Source organism: Seriola aureovittata, chromosome 22 (assembly GCF_021018895.1).
Source record: "Seriola aureovittata isolate HTS-2021-v1 ecotype China chromosome 22, ASM2101889v1, whole genome shotgun sequence".
Classification (NCBI taxonomy): Eukaryota; Metazoa; Chordata; class Actinopteri; order Carangiformes; family Carangidae; genus Seriola; species Seriola aureovittata.
This window is the reverse complement of record NC_079385.1, coordinates 513911-531098: the sequence shown is the minus strand read 5'-3', so window position 1 is coordinate 531098 and position 17188 is coordinate 513911. Positions and strand designations below refer to the sequence as shown.

The following is a 17188-nucleotide window of genomic DNA, read 5'->3' as shown; positions in this document are numbered from 1 at the left end:
TGGCTTTGGGTTAACGTCCATTGATGGCTGTTTGTGCTGTGGCAATGACCAGTCCTTCTGCTGTGATTTGCTTGCAACGGGCTCATATTCCTTTACTGTGGGGTTAAGACTGTTAGGTGGTTTCAGCTTCCTCTTTTCCCTTTCAAAATATGAGTTCATGCCATTTGAGGCACGAGAGGAACGTCCATCTGAAGCCTGCAAAACTGCTAGCTTAGCAGTAGATGCTGCTAACTCAGTTTCCAACTTGAGCTGTTCCTTTCTCCTCCTTATTTGTTGCTCCTGTTCCTCCAATGCATGTTGTTCCTTTAATGCTGCCATCCGAGCAACAAGTGCAGCTCTTTCTGCTGCTGCTTTAATTTGTGCAGAGGAAGTGGTACTTGATTTGTTACTGATGTAACTTTTGTTTGAATGTTTACCCACATTGGAAACACTATCATCAGGATTAATTTCATCACCACAATCACCATTTTCATAATTACCTTCATTTTCAGGCACACACTTTTCATTTTTCAAAACCCACTCTTGTGTATTGGCAATAAATTCATCATTGAACATCATTTTTGCTTTGAACCATGTTTCATGTCTTTCTTTTTCATCCTGGGGCAACAAACTCATTATTGAATCATGCACGCATTTTATATCATCACACAATTCAATGAAACCATCAAGAGCATTTTGTACCTCAGAACCGTTTCCATTTTGCATTAAACCTTGTATCGTTTTTCTTAAATTGCTAGCCTTATTTAGCTTAGATTTTCTACCATTTTGTAACCTGTCTAACCTGTCAGCAAGAGCTTTAGCAGTAAGTTTGACAACCCGCTTGCCTTGCGTTTCACATTCAGCAACAGTGTCCTGTTTGCCAACAGCTGGCGCGCTCACAGCTGATGTTATGTCCGTGTCCGCAACGCACTGCTCCATGTCCATTTTTATAGTCCGACGGTCAATACAATTGTTACAAAATTACCAACACAAAGTTTTGATCATCCCCTTCAGCAACCAATGCATTGGACTTACGCCTTATTTTTTGTGTGCACACAACTAAATGGCCATCTAAACTTGCGGTAGCGCTACCTTACCTCCGTCAGATGAAACAGCTGTTGTGTGTCTCTGGCGGCGGGAAACTCCGCGACGTCCGAACCGAATCCTCCAGTCAGCAGCCTGTTGAGATGAGATGTTCTCCGGTGTCCTGGTCAGCCGATGAGCAGATGGACCTCAGCAGATGAGAAGATGCACCGCATCTCCTCTCCGGCGTCCCAATCAGCTGATCAGCCGCAGCTGGCTGCGCGCTCCAATCACGCGATCCGTCTGCTCTCCCGGGTTGCCGCAAATCATGGCAAACTTCTTCTCGATTAACTAACAAAACGGACAGATTTTTGACTGAAAGTATAGTGGCCAAGCCCACGCTTTAGGCCACTGAGGTGCTCCACCACGGATTAGTTAATTGACGCACATTTTCACCTTCCGATTAAATGAAATATTGTCCATTCAGTACTTGCCGGTTGTAAATTGTCCATTTATTCCATGTAGTATTTCTTTTCCATTCAAACATTAATAGTCCAACAACAGTTCACAAATTCACAACTCAACTGCAGCTCCTCTGCCTTGAGTTTCATGTCACCAGGTGAATACAGAGTAGGTTCGGTGAGTGTGTGTGTGTGAGTGCGGGTGTGGTCAAAAATCTGTTTCCCTTTCCGGGTGGCACCTGAACCTACACAGGTTAGTTCCTACTTATAGTAGATGTCTTAATTGGCTCCTACAGAGGATGTAACCGTAGTTCAGATAGAGGCTTCAGTTTCAGCTTTTAACGACATAAAAGCTGAAAAAGCCATTCTGGAGGCTGTTAGGCTTGTTTTACAAAGTCCATAAATGTTTGCGAGGAGGATTCAGGCCTGGCCTAGCCAACAACGAGACAGAGTAAGCACTAGCACAACCACAAAAGTGAGTGATCAGCGAATCAGCAAATGCATGTTTCTGACCAAAATGTCAGAAACAGACTCCATGAGGGTGGTATGAGGGCCCGACGTCCTCTAGTGGGACCTGTGCTCACAGCTCGGGACCTGTGCTCACAGCTCAGCACCATGCAGCTCGATTGGCATTCTCCATCGAACTCCAGTCTTACACTGTTGGCCATTCTTTTCTTTATGCAGAGTGTGGTTGATGATGGGGTGTAATGTCCCTCATATTTTTCTTCATCATCCTGGGACATGCTTCCCTCAGAGTGTACACTTGACTCTTCGTCTGTGTTTTCTGTCCTCGCCCTTTCTTGTTCTTCTCTGCTGTCATTCTGATGTGTCTTTGTTTTCCCCTTATCATTTGCTTGTTTGTTCCATGTCACTATTTGATGTTCTTCATTTTCATCCATTATTTTTGCCTGTGGGAATTGACCTACTCCTGTAAACTTTGTGATTTGCCACACGTTCTGATTGATTAGATGTTCGTCTTGCCAATGCTCTAAGCCCTCCTCGTCTTTATAGGTTCATTGCTACCGAAAATGCATTCGCACTCCCTGTGTCTTTACATCTCCTTCATTCTCATAATGTTCTGAAAAAGACACTTCATCTAATTTCTTAATTGTGAACATTACTGATACATTGAGTTTATAGGTTCATCATTTAGTATGATTATAATGCAGAGTATATATTAATAATAATGAGTTACACATTTAATAATGCTGAGTTTAATATTCAATGAAGGTTTACTACAACAGTTGTTAATACCTTTAAATATACTTTTCCCCTGTTGATACTGCCTTGTGCAGTGTGGTATGACAAAGGTCAAAAGTCACCATCCATATACATCCCTGTAAAGGAGACCATGACTTTATTCAGTCATCATTCATTTTTCTGATTTTGATTGAAGAGCCGTTTCTGTGACAGGAGACTGAGTGAGGAGCGACCTCATGTGATGCTGAACCAGTTTCCCTTTGAGAGCATTGTCACTGTGAAGGACTGCCTGGCTGCTGTGGCCCGCAGACTGAAGGGTGGCCCACCACCTGATTGGCTACCAGAGACCTTCAACCTCCAGACAGAGCTGCCACAGTTCATCAAGCACTACCAACAGAGGCAACAACGGTTGGACTTTAATGTTGTTTCACTATCTGAATAAGATGGTGTGCAGTTCTATGATATAACCGATAGGCACTAAGCAAGCTACATGTCAGACTGGTGCGCGTGTGTGCGTGTGCGTGTGCGTGTGCGTGTGCGTGTGCGTGTGTGTGTGTGTGTGTGTGTGTTGTGTGTGTGTGTGTGTGTGTGTGTGTGTGTGTGTGTGTGTGTGTTTCAGTGGAGAAGATAACCACTGGATCTGTAAGCCCTGGAACTTGGCCCGTGGACTGGACACACACATCACCAACAACCTTGACTACATAATCAGGCAGAGAGAGAGTACACCAAAGGTACTGTAATAGAAAAATCATATTCTGTACTTTGTATAACCTGGTTTTGTACTTTGTTGATCTGGCTTTGTATAACCTTGGACATGAATCTGTCTTCACGTGTACACTCCTTATCTGGTACTGTATGGTACAATCTAAGGGGTCCTTGTCCTTGAACACATAGCTGCTTCTTTTTGACAGTTAGACAGTTTTGATGGCACCCAGAATTGTTCACACAAACATCCTGACCATGCCTCCATGCCTCCTTCTTTTCTTTCCTCCATAAAGATATATATATATATATATATATATATATATATATATATTATATATATATATTATTGGGAATATGTGCTGTATATTCCCAATAAATGTATACACTTCACTTCTCTGCAACACCTTGAGGGAACTCAAAGATGAACTGATTGGATTTTGGTGGTCAAAGGTCAAGGTCACAGTGACCTCACAAATCTTTTTGGCCATAACTCAAAAATTCATACCCTAATAATTACACAATTCAAATGTCTATAAAGTACAAAATTAAGTGATAATATTTTATATCCAGAAGGTCAAAGGTCAACTTCACTGTGACATCATAATGTTCTGTAAAAGCACTTCTTGCCATTATTCAACACTGTAACTTAGAAGGGAGAGATTGTGACCATATTCCCTGATACCTAGCTGGTTGGAGGAGGAAACAACCAGGAGGAGGAGATTCAAGTTTTATCTTTGCACTTATGTCCATACTGTGATCCTACCTTGTATATTTCTTTACTCTTTGTCTCTTTCTTCAGTTACTCTGTATTTCTTATTATTACTCTTGTATAGTAGTTTCGTATTTGTACTTATTTACTTCCTAACTGAGTGTTGTAAAATTCCACCACAGCGCTCTTGAATGTGTAGTTTTTTTGCTGTGGTTCAGTGTGTGTGATGCTGGCCACTTCAGAGTGGCTCATTCATGGATGCATGTCTTTGCTGTTTGACTCTACTTCTTTTTATGAATTTACATATCTATCATTGTGGTTACTATTGCTACATATTTTCATAAAAAGATTCAATGTTGTATTAGGTCAGTGAGTCTTTTCCTTTTCTTTACAAGGTTTCACTATGTTTTTGCTTATAACTTTGTCTTTGTTTGTGTCTTAATGTGTTTCGTTGTATGTCTGTGTATGTCTGTGTGTGTGTCCCTGTCTTTGTGTGTCCTGTGTATGTCTTTATGTGTGTCTTTGTTTCCCAGGTTGTGTGTAAGTACCTGGAGGATCCGGTGTTGTTCAGCAGAGAGGAGGTGGGGATGGTGAAGTTTGACATTCGCTACATGCTGATGTTGCGTTCTGTGCAGCCTCTGTGTCTTTATGCCTACAATGTCTTCTGGCTGCGCTTTGCTAACAGGTACAACACACATACAGATACATACACGTATGTTTACATATTAACAGTACCAGTTCTAAAGCACTCCTTGTTAGTTGTGGGTGTTAAACCAGTTGGTTACTGGTTGTTTTAGTTCCACCTTGACTCACGGAATCAACAAAGTACTGATAAAGATTCATCTTCATATACACCAAGGAGCCACAACATTAAAACCAGTCACCTGTTTTAATGTTGTGCCTGATTGGTACACAATTATTGGCATGTAGACTTATAAAAATGCTGAGCTTATATCATCAGCCACAACAGCCAGCCAGTTAGCTGGTTTAATGTTGTGGCTGATCGGTGTATAGTATAGTTCCACTTTGGAATAGACACATGACAGATAAGGATGTAGGTCTATTTGCCCCATATCTTCAGTGGTTGCTGGCTTAGTCATTTTTGTGACCTGTAATCTACCAAGAAGTGGTCAGAGGCTGCTATTTGGCCCCCTATCAGTTCAAGTTCCATAAGTATAATTTTTTTAGACATCATAAAAAGAACTTCTTAAATATCGTTGATCCAAGCCACGATCGATGTCCTGGATCTGAGGTTTTAGAAACCAGCAGCCACACTGTGAGGCAGTAACACTCACTGTAAAAAAAATAGGAAGAAGAAAGTTAATTATGATTTTGAAGTCATGATGTTACTAGAAGAGGGTCCTAAGGATTTATCCCCTGGGAGCCATGTATTTCAGCACCAGATTTTATGGCAATCCATCAACTAGTTGGCAAGATATTTGAGTCTGGACCAAAGCAATTGACTGACCAACCGACCAACAAGCATTCGTAGAACCATGCCGCTTGTGTGGCTATAAAGATGTTTTTGATGTCATGCATGCAGCATGATATGTGGCAGTAATGATATAGATTATCTGTATTCAGAGTATGTACCTTTTTCTCCTGTTCGGGCCTGATCTTGGTTTTTTCTATCTAGACCTTTCTCCCTGGAGCGTCTCGATGATTACCAAAAGCACTTCACTGTCATGAACTATGCAGAGGGTGTAGAGTTGAAGCAGGTATGTGACAACAAGTTACAAACAACAAAGATTAAGTTAGTATTTATTAAGGTGTTAACTAAGTCTCTGTTCCTCTGTTTCTAGGTTCACTATGATGAGTTCATCCCTATGTTTCAGAAGCAGTACCCACAGCATCCATGGAAGGAAGTGGAGGTAAGTGTCAATGTTTAGCCCTTCTTCATCTGCAGGAAGTTTTCCAGGGAGAATTGAAAACTTAATCCACATTTAAACTGTAGGACCATACAGTAGGTTCAATATTAGCTGCCTTTTAACTCAGCTTATTAAAAACAGAGCTCTAACTAGCTCTTGGAATACCAAATCATTAACTTCTCTATAAAGTTTAAAGTTAGGGTCATAATCCTCCTGTTGGTTCTCAGGATGAGCAAAATCTGGTGTAAATCGCTCAGTGTGGTGTTTCTGGTGTTCCCTTTTCTTCTCCCATCCTTTCCCATCTCTCACTTTTTTGCCTTGCTTCCTATAGGAAAAGTTGTTCAAAGCATTCAAGGAGCTCTTCCAGGCAGCCTCATCTCGACCTGCTCCATATGGTATCTGTGCCTATCCATCGTCCCGGGCTATATACGCTGTAGACCTCATGCTGAAGTGGAGCACTGGGGAAAATGGTGAGCATATATGTTCTAAACTTAATACATCAGCAGGGTGAAGAAAGATCCATGAATGCTTTACCTAAATCTGGACATGATCTCTTACCTAAGTCACACTGAGAATCTACCTTGCCGTTTGTCTTAATAAGGACGATTCTTCTGTCCCTGGGACTGTAAGGCAGGTGGGACTGGAGCACCTTCACACTCCCTAGGGTAGAGATAAACAGTGAACTATGGTGACCTGTGACTGACCTTGGACCTTTAAAGGCCAGCAGATACAGGAGTCATGCATTACTTTTTTACTGAAGCTGCTTCATACTCCAGATCTTGGACTACATCAAGCATTTCAACTACTGCAAAACTAGCGCTAGTCCAGCAAAATTAGCTCTGATCTGGAAGGTGTGCTTCAACCACCCTTGTTTGTTCAACCATCCAGTCCGTTCAGTATCAGAGACCTGACATGTGACTGTAATTGGGTCTGTTCGGGTTTTGGATCAAGTGTAATTGTCCTGGGGTCTAGTAAAGATCTCTTTTAGTGGTGTAAATACCTTCAAATTTGAGTTCTCTGCTGATGCTTTGAGGGGAATTCATATTACTTTTTGTGACCTGGGGCAAGAACATGCCATTGCCATAAAAAAAACACCTGAGTTTACTATGGTGAATGTTGAGGATCATCAATCAACCCACTGATCCCAGGGCCATCCTTCTCAAACTCTGACACTTTGAGTCTGTTCTCATACTCGTCTCTTTGGCGTTTGATCTTTTGTATTTTAGTCCTTCAGGTGCTGCGCCATTCTTAATTAACATTAACCCACAGCCTAAAGCACTCAAGCCTCTAAAATGAGCGTGATTGTCAGTGATAAAGAGTTAGAAAAAATTGTACCTGCCCTTCAGCCAGTCAAGGCTCATGATCTGCTGCTGTAAGAAAGAAAGTTTCACATTGTAAAACCATCCATCAAGCTCTAACGCCTTTTCTAGGCCTTCATTGATTATGACAAGTGAAGCAACAGATATAACAATAGAAATAAAACACAAATCAGACATTACGAATCCGAAATCTAACAGCGAGCCAATGAAGGGAGGCAAGTAGTTATGTGATTGAACTGGTTAGTTCCAGTAATCAGAAAAGCATCAGCATTTTGTGTGAGCTGAAGGCGGTGGATGGAGGCCTGGCTGATACCTGAATAAGGTGCGTTGCAATAATCAAGCCAAGTTGGCATCAAATATTATGCCTAGATTCCTAGTAGCTGGCTTAATATAATTAGAGAGGTCACCAAGATTTGTGCTGAGAGAGCTGATGGAAGAGGAAGCATGTAAATTGAAAACGTGTCAAATGCAGCACTTAAATCTAAAAGAACTAAAATCAAGTAAAAACCATTGTCAGCAGCCCACAATAAGTAATTTGTAACCTTAACAAGGGCTGTCTCTACTATGGTGCGCTCTAAAACCAGATTGGAAACTATTAAAAAGATTATTAAAGAATGTCAATTGAGATGAGACTACTTTCTTAAGAACCTTGGAAAAAAAGAATTTGGAGATGGGTCTGTAATTGTTTAAGGACAAAGGTTCTAGATTAGGCTTTTTTAGGAGAGGGTGAATGACAGCATGTTAAAAACAGTCTGGGACAAATAAGTGTTAAAAATTGCTAAAATAACATGGCTAACAGTGGGAAATACATCCTATACAGTTTGGTGGGTATTGTGTCTAAACGTATTGTCCTCTGAGCGCTGTGTTTTGAGTTATTATTATAAAGACTATTTCTGATATAATATGACATCACAGTTGTCTAATTACAGCCTGAGTTGTCTCATTAAGCTTCAAAGGCCCATGTTGGTAGCAGTAAATGTCTATTACACCATCATTTGCAGAATAGAGTCTGTAGCATATTTTGGATCTGATACGACTCTGTATTTGATTTAATGTCTAATGGTATATTAGGGTCCCCTATGTTCTTTCTAATTATTGTATAAGTTGGTGTAATAGTGTCTGAGTATTGTTTATTTTGGATCTAATACATCATTATATGCTGTTTCTAATTACAGCATAATTTAGGTGTGTACTGTTTAATTAGATTATGACTGTTTTGTTTACTGTCTAATAAAGAACATATTATTTCTACTCTGTCTAATTTGTTCACTGTCTATAGTATTTTTATACACACACACAAACACACACACACACACACCACACACACACACACACACACACCCCCCCCCCCCCCCCCCCCCCCCCCCCCCCCCACACACACACACACACACACACAGTACTGTCACCTGTGGAAGTCTATAGCACAGTAACACCTGTTATAACTCTTGTGTACTGGTATAATCAACCGGACCATTTCTAATCAGTGTGTGTTCTGACTCCCGGTCAGGTGAGCGCGTCATGCAGCCTCAGATCTTGGAGGTCAACTTCAGCCCAGACTGCACTCGGGCCTGCCTGTACCACCCATCCTTCTACAACCACATGTTCCAGACGCTGTTCCTGGATCAGCCTGAGCAGTGCCCAGTCACACAGATCATATAATCAACTCAAGATCAGCACCAAGATCTGTGTGTTTGTAGTTCTGTATTTTATACATAGAGACATACACTTATTCATCTTCTCTGTAACTGCTTCATGTCATTTTCTCATTTTACCATCTACTTTCAAATTGAGTGTAGCTTGTGAAACATGTTTGCCTCTAACTCAGTTCTGGTAATTAAAACCAAAACACTTCTGTACAAATGAGAAGCAATAAAAACACTTGAATAAACTAGGCTTTTATCTAACAACTCGTTATTGTTTCAGATACCTTTTCCATTTAGGCAAATCATCTTTGGTGTTTTAAAACTGCAAAGCAAAAGTACACAAATACTAAACTCACTACAAAACTCACCTTCCTGTCCGTTCTCTCTCTTGCTCCTTACTGCTTCATGTTAGTTGTCTACGTGTTGTGTTGAGTCTAGGACTGAGTGGATCACTCGTCCTCCTGGTACTGCGAGGAGAGGAGGGCATGGTGTGACCTGCTGTTTGCAGGAGTCCAAAGAGAAAATTGAGCTTTTGATTGAGGAGCATTCAGACAGAAACAGAACAACATGAGCTAGGTTGGATAAAGGGAAGTCAAACAAGCAGCTGTAAAGGAACATGTAATGTACAGAGATTAGGATATTGTTTTTTTTCTGTAATGCTTGATGTATGCAGTTGGGTTTAGCCATTCATGGCTCTAGAGATGGCATTGTCAGCCTGTCTGCTACTTTAGTCCAAACTTAAATGTACTGAAGAAAGTCAGATAAATAGTTTGTCTATTCATGTCCCGGCACTGACATTGGTGATCCCTGACTTTTCATCAGCACTTAAGTTTAGAGGTATTGACATTTATGGTTCCGCCAGAAATATCTCAACATATTAAACTAAGCGGTAGTCCAGCATTGTGAGCATGTTGTCACGGCTATATTATCATTTAGCTCAAAGCACTTGCTCAAAGCAGACTCGCTGTTTTGTTTTCGAACAAAGAGCTTCTCCCATCTGGATTTTGGCCTTTAGACAGTGAGAAATGTCTGTTCAGAGAGATCACAGTGTATAAATCAAAGAAACTGAAATCAGCCTTAACCAGTCTCATGTGCCGACAGCTGCAAACTCTTTTCAGCGCTTAGTTTAGTCCATTAGTGGTGGGAACTCAGGCTGTTAAGTGTGAATCTGATCATCTGGCTCAGCTCAGCCAAACAGCTCTTCCTTTAGTTCCACTTTTGGCTTCTATAATTCAGCCAAATTTAGCAATGTTTTGACCTTTTGATTTCTGTAATGTAATTATACTAAATGTTATCATTTCCAGAATACCACAATATTCCATCATGTTTGGTATAAAAACAGAATAGGATGTGTCTCATCCTATTATTCTGTCTTGTTTTAATTAAGAAGAACTTCGCTCTCAGAAGAGAGAACAATTATGTCACAAGCCTTTTTGGCTTGTGATGTATCTGTTCTCCCTGTCTGCATGTGGATGGCCACAATGCATGGAAAAAGCTACATTTCAAAAAATATGTATACGACTGGGCCTCAGACCACTCAAATAAAGTTATATCTCACAAAATGTTCTTTCTATCATTATTATCATCACTCCCATGTCATGACATCTAAATACAAGCACTTGTAACCATTTCAAATTAAAAGCCCTCTAGCATTTCAGAGGACACAAACCCTTTATTTCTTAATAGGTCTTTTATTGCTGTGGTGCAGTAAGTGCATTGTCTTATTTCCTGTTCCTGGTGTTTCTCTTGTTTGTTTGTTTTGATGGAACTTCTTTTAACAGCTGTTCTTCTTTTTTTGTTAACACATATATTTCTCATGTTCTTGATTTTGATTCATTTAAATGTGTGTTAGATCTGGCATTGGTTACCCAGTTCAATTTCTGGCTGTATGCTCTCAGACTGGGGGAGTATTGGATATTTTTATTTACATCTTCCCAATCTTTTTGGCTTTCCTTTTTATGTTAGAGGAGATGTAACTGAGCTTGGGCCTGTACCTGCTAGATCTAGGCTATACCAGTACTGTGGTGGTTTTACACTCTGTAAAACAAATGTCTCTGCACGTTTAACCATGCGCTGTGCAACTAACCCACCATCACAGAGTACTACTGCTATGTCTAATTCTACCAGTAAGTCTCTTCCAAATAGGTTCACTGGACAGATGTGAGACAGGACTAATTTATACTGTGTTGGCTTATATGTTTCCGGGTCTGTCACCCGTGTTGTTTGTGATAAAACTTCTTTATGAACTTTTCCATTTGCTGATTTTACATAGATGACATCAGAGGATCTCATTATGTCTGGTACATCATCAGGATGTACTACAGATCGTGAAGCTCCGGTGTCACATAGAAAAGTTACTTCACTTTCTCCAATTATTAGAGTAACTTCTGGTTTTATTTCCTGATTTAACATTAAATCAATATGTTGTAAGTTCAGTATTTCACTGTCTTCTCCTGCACTCTCTGTTTCTGTGTAAGTTGCAAGTTTTGTCTGACCTTCCTCTAGTCATGCTGTCCAGTCGTCACCCCCCCCCCCCCCCCTCCTCGGGGTCGGTCTTTTCTTTCTTTGCAGCTACGTGCCCAGTGGCCCTGCCTACCACAGACGTAACAGGCGTCCCCGTCACCCTGTGGCCGTCCACGCCCTCCTCCCCAGCTCCGCCCCCTTCCTCGTTCTGTCCAAAAGTACACAGCCTCTCCTCCCTCATCAATAAACACAAAAGCTTGTCCCCTTTTTTGCTTTTTCTTATTCTTAAAATGGCTTTCTGCATGTTCACAATGTTCTACAACACTAGTCAAGCGTCCAGTACGATAATCTGTCATGTATTTCATCACGAAGCTACTGATTTGAGGTTGGACTCCACTGAGGAGAGCATTTTTGAGCTGTTGTTCATATGGACTGTCATTAGCCATGCTTGTAGGTGGAGTAACTCCACTATGTGTGTCAAAGATGTCTTTAAGTCTAGAATAGTAATGCTCTATGTCCTCATCCTCTTTTTGAACACATCTATTCACCTCAGTCCAATCTGCTCTTGCTTGATATTTAGTCACAATTCTCTGCATTAAATCATTTATTCTCACTCTCAAGTTGGCTGAGTCATGCAGCAACAGAGTACCGTTTTCCGCATTTGGGTTCCAATCTCCGCTGATCAAACAACAGTCTGGTCCCACCACTTTTCTTATCGCCCTTTCAAGTTCTACTCCATTACATCTGTAACTTGCATATAGATTTTGTATCTGGGTTCGGAATTCGCCTGATTTTGTTTTTGGATATGGTATGCCTTCAGTTGCCTGTGCTACATCATCATTAGTCCAGGGTCTGTATACAAACATTGTTGGATGTGCATCATTCCCATGTGGATTTGGCACTTCGATTAGTGGGAGTATTTCTGTCTCTTCTATTTGATAAGTTCGTGGACTTTTATTTTGGTTTATAATTTTCCAGACAGACCCTACTTTTCCTGATCTTAAATCTCTCCCTTCATCCATTTTCTGCATTTTTAATGGGGTAACTGTGGGTGCGGCTGCTGGTGGTGGAGGAGCTGTTGGACTTGTCTGTACTAACTGTCTTAAGTCAGGGTATTCTGCAGATCGCGTCTGCCTATGGTCTGGGTAGGGTGGAGGATCTGGCATTGGTCCCAATGGAATGTCTGTTCTGTGGCTTCTCACTACTACATTGTCATCTTCTCTGTCGGTCAAAGCCATTACTTCAGTCTTTGCCTCTGTCTTTTTACCTTCTTTACCCTTTTTTATTCCTTCTTGCCTTTTCCTTGCTTCTGCTAACCAGTGTCTTGCTTGTATAAGACCCTCATTTTTACTCTTTGTAGGCTTCCCCTTTGTCTTTTCTTCTGTTCTCTTCACTAACTCCTGACAGTCACTTGTTACTAGTTTTCCTGAAAATCCATACTTCTTTTCCCACTTTTTTAAGAATTTTATGTTATCCTGGTCCCTTGTGAACATTAATTTTACATCTCCAGTGACTGGACCATTGTTTTCTTTGAAGCAGCAACTACTGCAATTCCCCATTTTCTTATCTGTGGCCAACCAATTTGTATGGAGTTCACCCAAGCAGCTGGTCCTGTTTGATGAGTACCGCTTCAGTTATCACCGTTAGGTTTCCATGGCCAGAGAGTTGACACCGTGAGGTTTCCCCTCTCTGTTACTCATCAAGACACCACACTTTCAGAAAATATTCTATCAATTCCCCATTGCAACTTTTTTTCCCTATTTTTTTTTCCTTTTTTGAAAATTATTAGTAAACCCCGTTTTATGTTTCATAGTTCCCTGAACTATTTTAGGCCTTCTCTCACAATTTTAACGTGCGGCACAGAGTTATTTATTCCTGTAGTCTTCTCACACAGACTTTGGACTAATAGGGTCCCGGACCCTTTTCACAGCACAATTTTAACTATGTTATAGTCATTACTTGACTTTACCTATTTTATAGTCTTTAACTTGACTCTCCTACCTTATGATTCAGATGTCCTGGTTTCTCTCTGTTCGTGGATCTCGTCACCTTCCCACAGTCCAGTAGACCCTGGCCTCTTTTTAACAGCAATTTTTTTATGCTGGAGGGCTTTAGTTCAGGAGTCCCAGACTCCCCCTCGCACGGTTCAGGTCCTGTCCTGGACAGTAGGAGAGGGTGTTGAGATCCGGCTCGAAGGACCAAGTTGTTAAATTGTTAAATTATCAAATAAACTCAGGAACACCATCTGAAAATTCACAAGAGTAGGATATTTATTCTTGCAGCAAGGGAACAAGTTACACACAAGAGCTCGCAGTGCAAATGTTCAAAGAATGCAAGATTCAAACAGAATTTATACACAGAATATATGAGAGTGACCTCACATTTTTGCTGAAATGAGACAGACACAATAGAGACTCAATTCATGCCTTATCATAGCTAATGTTTGGGTGTAGTGGCTAGGTGGAACAGCGAAGGTCACTGCGCTCCTCTCTGACAACTCCTGTCTTAAAAGTAAAAACAATAATAAAAAGTTCTATTCAAATTAATACAGTTTCCCTTTAAGATGGTTATGTTTATCATAAAGTATCACAATTTTTCCAACAACATGCTACTCAGATCTGCTAGCCTCTTTAGCAGTTAGCGATGACTTCTCTCTCTCCTGCTTTCTCTGCTCGGTTTGTCTTATGTTTAGTTATTCCTCTGCCTCCTTTAGTAATAATGATACATATAATGAAAGTAGATTATGTTGTAGCTGAAGGATTTTCTTGAGACAGTCTTGCTAGTTCAGAGTATATTTTATTTGAACCCAAGTGCTCGGTGGCAGACGAAATATCTGCAGATAGCTGCAAAAACCAACTCCCTCAATCCTACCTTTATGGAGCAGTACAAACAGCCTCACATCCCTTGTGAATACAATTATGCACTAAGTTTTGAGAAACCAATCTCCCTTTCCTGTATCTCTGTTTAGCAAAATTCTGGCCCCTCTCCCAGAACTCTTGTCCCCATCATGTTGACATGAGTTCAGGTCATCAGCTCATTTCATTCTCAGTCACATTCCTACTAATGTTTTCCACAGATGTTGACAAAAATACATGAGTATATACTGAAATACTTAATACATGAGTGCATAAGAAGTAGATAGATGATTACAATTTAGATATGACTTTTTGCCACCACCCCAGGCCCTGGACAATCCCCTCACAAGATTACATGAAATCATTCATCCATATTATATCAAGAGAGTTTTAATGCAGCACTCCCATTATCTGATCTGGCGCACTTGCAAATAGAAGCAAAAAACCTGAAGCTGGAATTCAGGTAAAGAAATCCTCTATTACCTCAAAGTTTAGATACCAGAATGAATCAACTTCAACATTATATTAGTATATGATGCATAAATATAATCATGAGTGCATATGTCAAGAAATATTACTGAATAATGTTGCTGTTATGAAGGCGATGCACAGTGTATTGGAAGTGCTCCACCACTTCCCTGCAGTTCCTGTGCAGCCGGGAAACCAGAGCGGCTCGGTAGACTGCCTGTAACAAGAGGTGTCTCTAAATCTAGTGACAATGCACTAAATTGGCAGCACTCCAGGCTCTAAAACTGTGAGGGAAATTCTTCTCTGTGTGAGACTGTTGAAATATAGTTTCGTTTCATTCGTTTTTTATGTGAACACAGAGGACACAGTTACATACAACAATCAGTACACATGCTACTTGAGTACAGAAATCATCTCTCTTTTATACACTCAACCATACTTAATCTGTCCATACTTAATCTGTCCAGGTTGACATGACCCAGCCAAAGCTTTCTGGACTCTTACATGTTGGTAATCAAAGTCCTCTTTCAACCATTAATAATAGGGTGATTATGAAATGAGCATGAAGAAAACTGAAAATTATCAAATAAACTCAGGAATACCGTCTGAAAATTGTAAGAATAGGATATTTATTCTTGCAGCAAGGGAACAACTTACAAACAAGAGCTTGCAATGCAAATGTTCAAAGAATACAAAATTCACACAGGATTTATACACAGAACATATGAGAGTGACCTCACATCTTTGCTGATATGCGATACACACAATAGAGACTTGATTCATGCCTTATCATAGCTAATGTGTGGGTGCAATAGCTAGGAAGAAGAGTGAAGGTCACTGCGCTCCTCTCTGACAACTCCTCCCTTAAGTTCACTTCAGGACAATACGGTTTCTCTTAAGGATAGTTATGTTTATCTAATCATAAAGTATCACAATTTTTCCAACAAAAACACACCATGATCACAATTTTCCTAAGAGTGTGTATTTTCTTTATAAAATGGCTTGAAGTTTGCATAGTTTTAGTTTTACTATGCTCTTTTGAGTGTTTCCTAGTTTTTAAATGGGTCAATTGTTTTTGTTGTGTTTTTTCTTTTTACCATACATCTGAATGTATATTTTAAAAAGTTGGAAAGGGATAGTCTGGGGTTATGTGACTTGAGGTTGTGTGAGGTAACTATAGTCAGTGTATTACCTGCAGTTCAGTTTAGAGAAGCAGCAGGAGCACCAGCACAAAAGCTGAGTGATGAGCTGCTGTGGACGGAGCAGAAATGTGTCACATAGAAACACAGAATTGGGTGCTGTGGTGGCTGGTCTTGATATGTGTTGATTACATATTGTTTTACAGTGATGAGTTACATATTTATTTATCATATATATTTTATGTATTTAGTATGTTCTCTTCGAGTATGTGGGTTTCCTTCCATAGTTGGACTCTAAATTGCCTGTAGTTGCCATTGTGAACATAAATGGTTATGTGACCCCTATGATAGACAGGTGAGTTATCTAGGGTGTACTGCTGTCAACTGGGATTGGCTACATCCCCCTGTGACCCCAGCAGTATGGATTGATGGATGTAAATCAGGTATCTGACTCTGTGAGAGTGCTGAGTTCCCACCACTAATGGACTAAACTAAGCACGGAAAAGAGTTTGCAGCTCTTCCCTGCAGTTCCTGTGCAGCCGGGAAACCAGAGCGGCTCGGTAGACTGCCTGTAACAAGAGCTGTCTCTAAATCTAGTGACAATGCACTAAATTGACAGCACTCCAGGCTCTAAAACTGTGAAGGAAATTCTTCTCTGTGTGAGACTGTTGAAATGCTAGTTTATTCGTTTTTTATGTGAACATTTCGTATACATATTTTTTTTTATTTAGCTTTTTCCATGCATTGTGGCCATCCACATGGAGACAGGGAGAACAGATACATCACAAGCCAAAAAGGCTTGTGACATAATTGTTCTCTCTTCTGAGAGCGGAGTTCTTCTTAATTAATACAAGACAGAATAATAGGATGAGGCACATCATATTCTGACTGTTTTTATACCAAACATGATGGAAAATTGTGGTATTCTGGAAATGATAACATTTAGTATAATTACATTACAGAAATCAAAAGGTCAAAACTGCTAAATTTGGCTGAATTATAGAAGCCAAAAGTGGAACTAAAGGAAGAGCTGTTTGGCTGAGCTGAGCCAGATGATCAGACTCACACTTAACAGCCTGAGTTCCCACCACTAATGGACTAAACTAAGCGCTGAAAAGAGTTTGCAGCTCTTTTGTTAGATACTACCATGGGTGTATTGTAGGCGAAGTCTTATAATAGATGCATGGAATTTACTCACTTCATTTTACTCACTTTCACTTCCTGCGCCTGTTACAATGGTAAACACCCCTTCCAAAAAAAAGAAAACCCCCCAAAAAACCTAACCAATCAGAACTCACGCTGAACGTCATATAAGCGGTCCGGTAAGCCCACCCCTCTCTTCACTGAACCTTGAAG

At 40.4% G+C, this 17188-nt stretch overlaps 1 protein-coding gene across 2 annotated transcripts in view; it reads left to right on the top strand.

Moving 5' to 3' along the window:
• The window catches only part of ttll12 (tubulin tyrosine ligase-like family, member 12), a 36371-nt gene extending 27214 nt beyond the window's left edge, over window positions 1-9157 (top strand). For both annotated transcript variants that reach the window (XM_056367837.1, XM_056367836.1), the window contains 7 exons: window positions 2877-3071; window positions 3283-3394; window positions 4611-4762; window positions 5714-5795; window positions 5880-5948; window positions 6277-6415; window positions 8772-9157. In XM_056367837.1, coding sequence (XP_056223812.1) covers window positions 2877-3071; window positions 3283-3394; window positions 4611-4762; window positions 5714-5795; window positions 5880-5948; window positions 6277-6415; window positions 8772-8923 — 901 coding nt within the window. In that variant the 3' untranslated portion in view covers window positions 8924-9157. The remainder of the gene's footprint in view (window positions 1-2876; window positions 3072-3282; window positions 3395-4610; window positions 4763-5713; window positions 5796-5879; window positions 5949-6276; window positions 6416-8771) is intronic.
• The last annotated feature ends 8031 nt before the right edge of the window (window positions 9158-17188 follow it).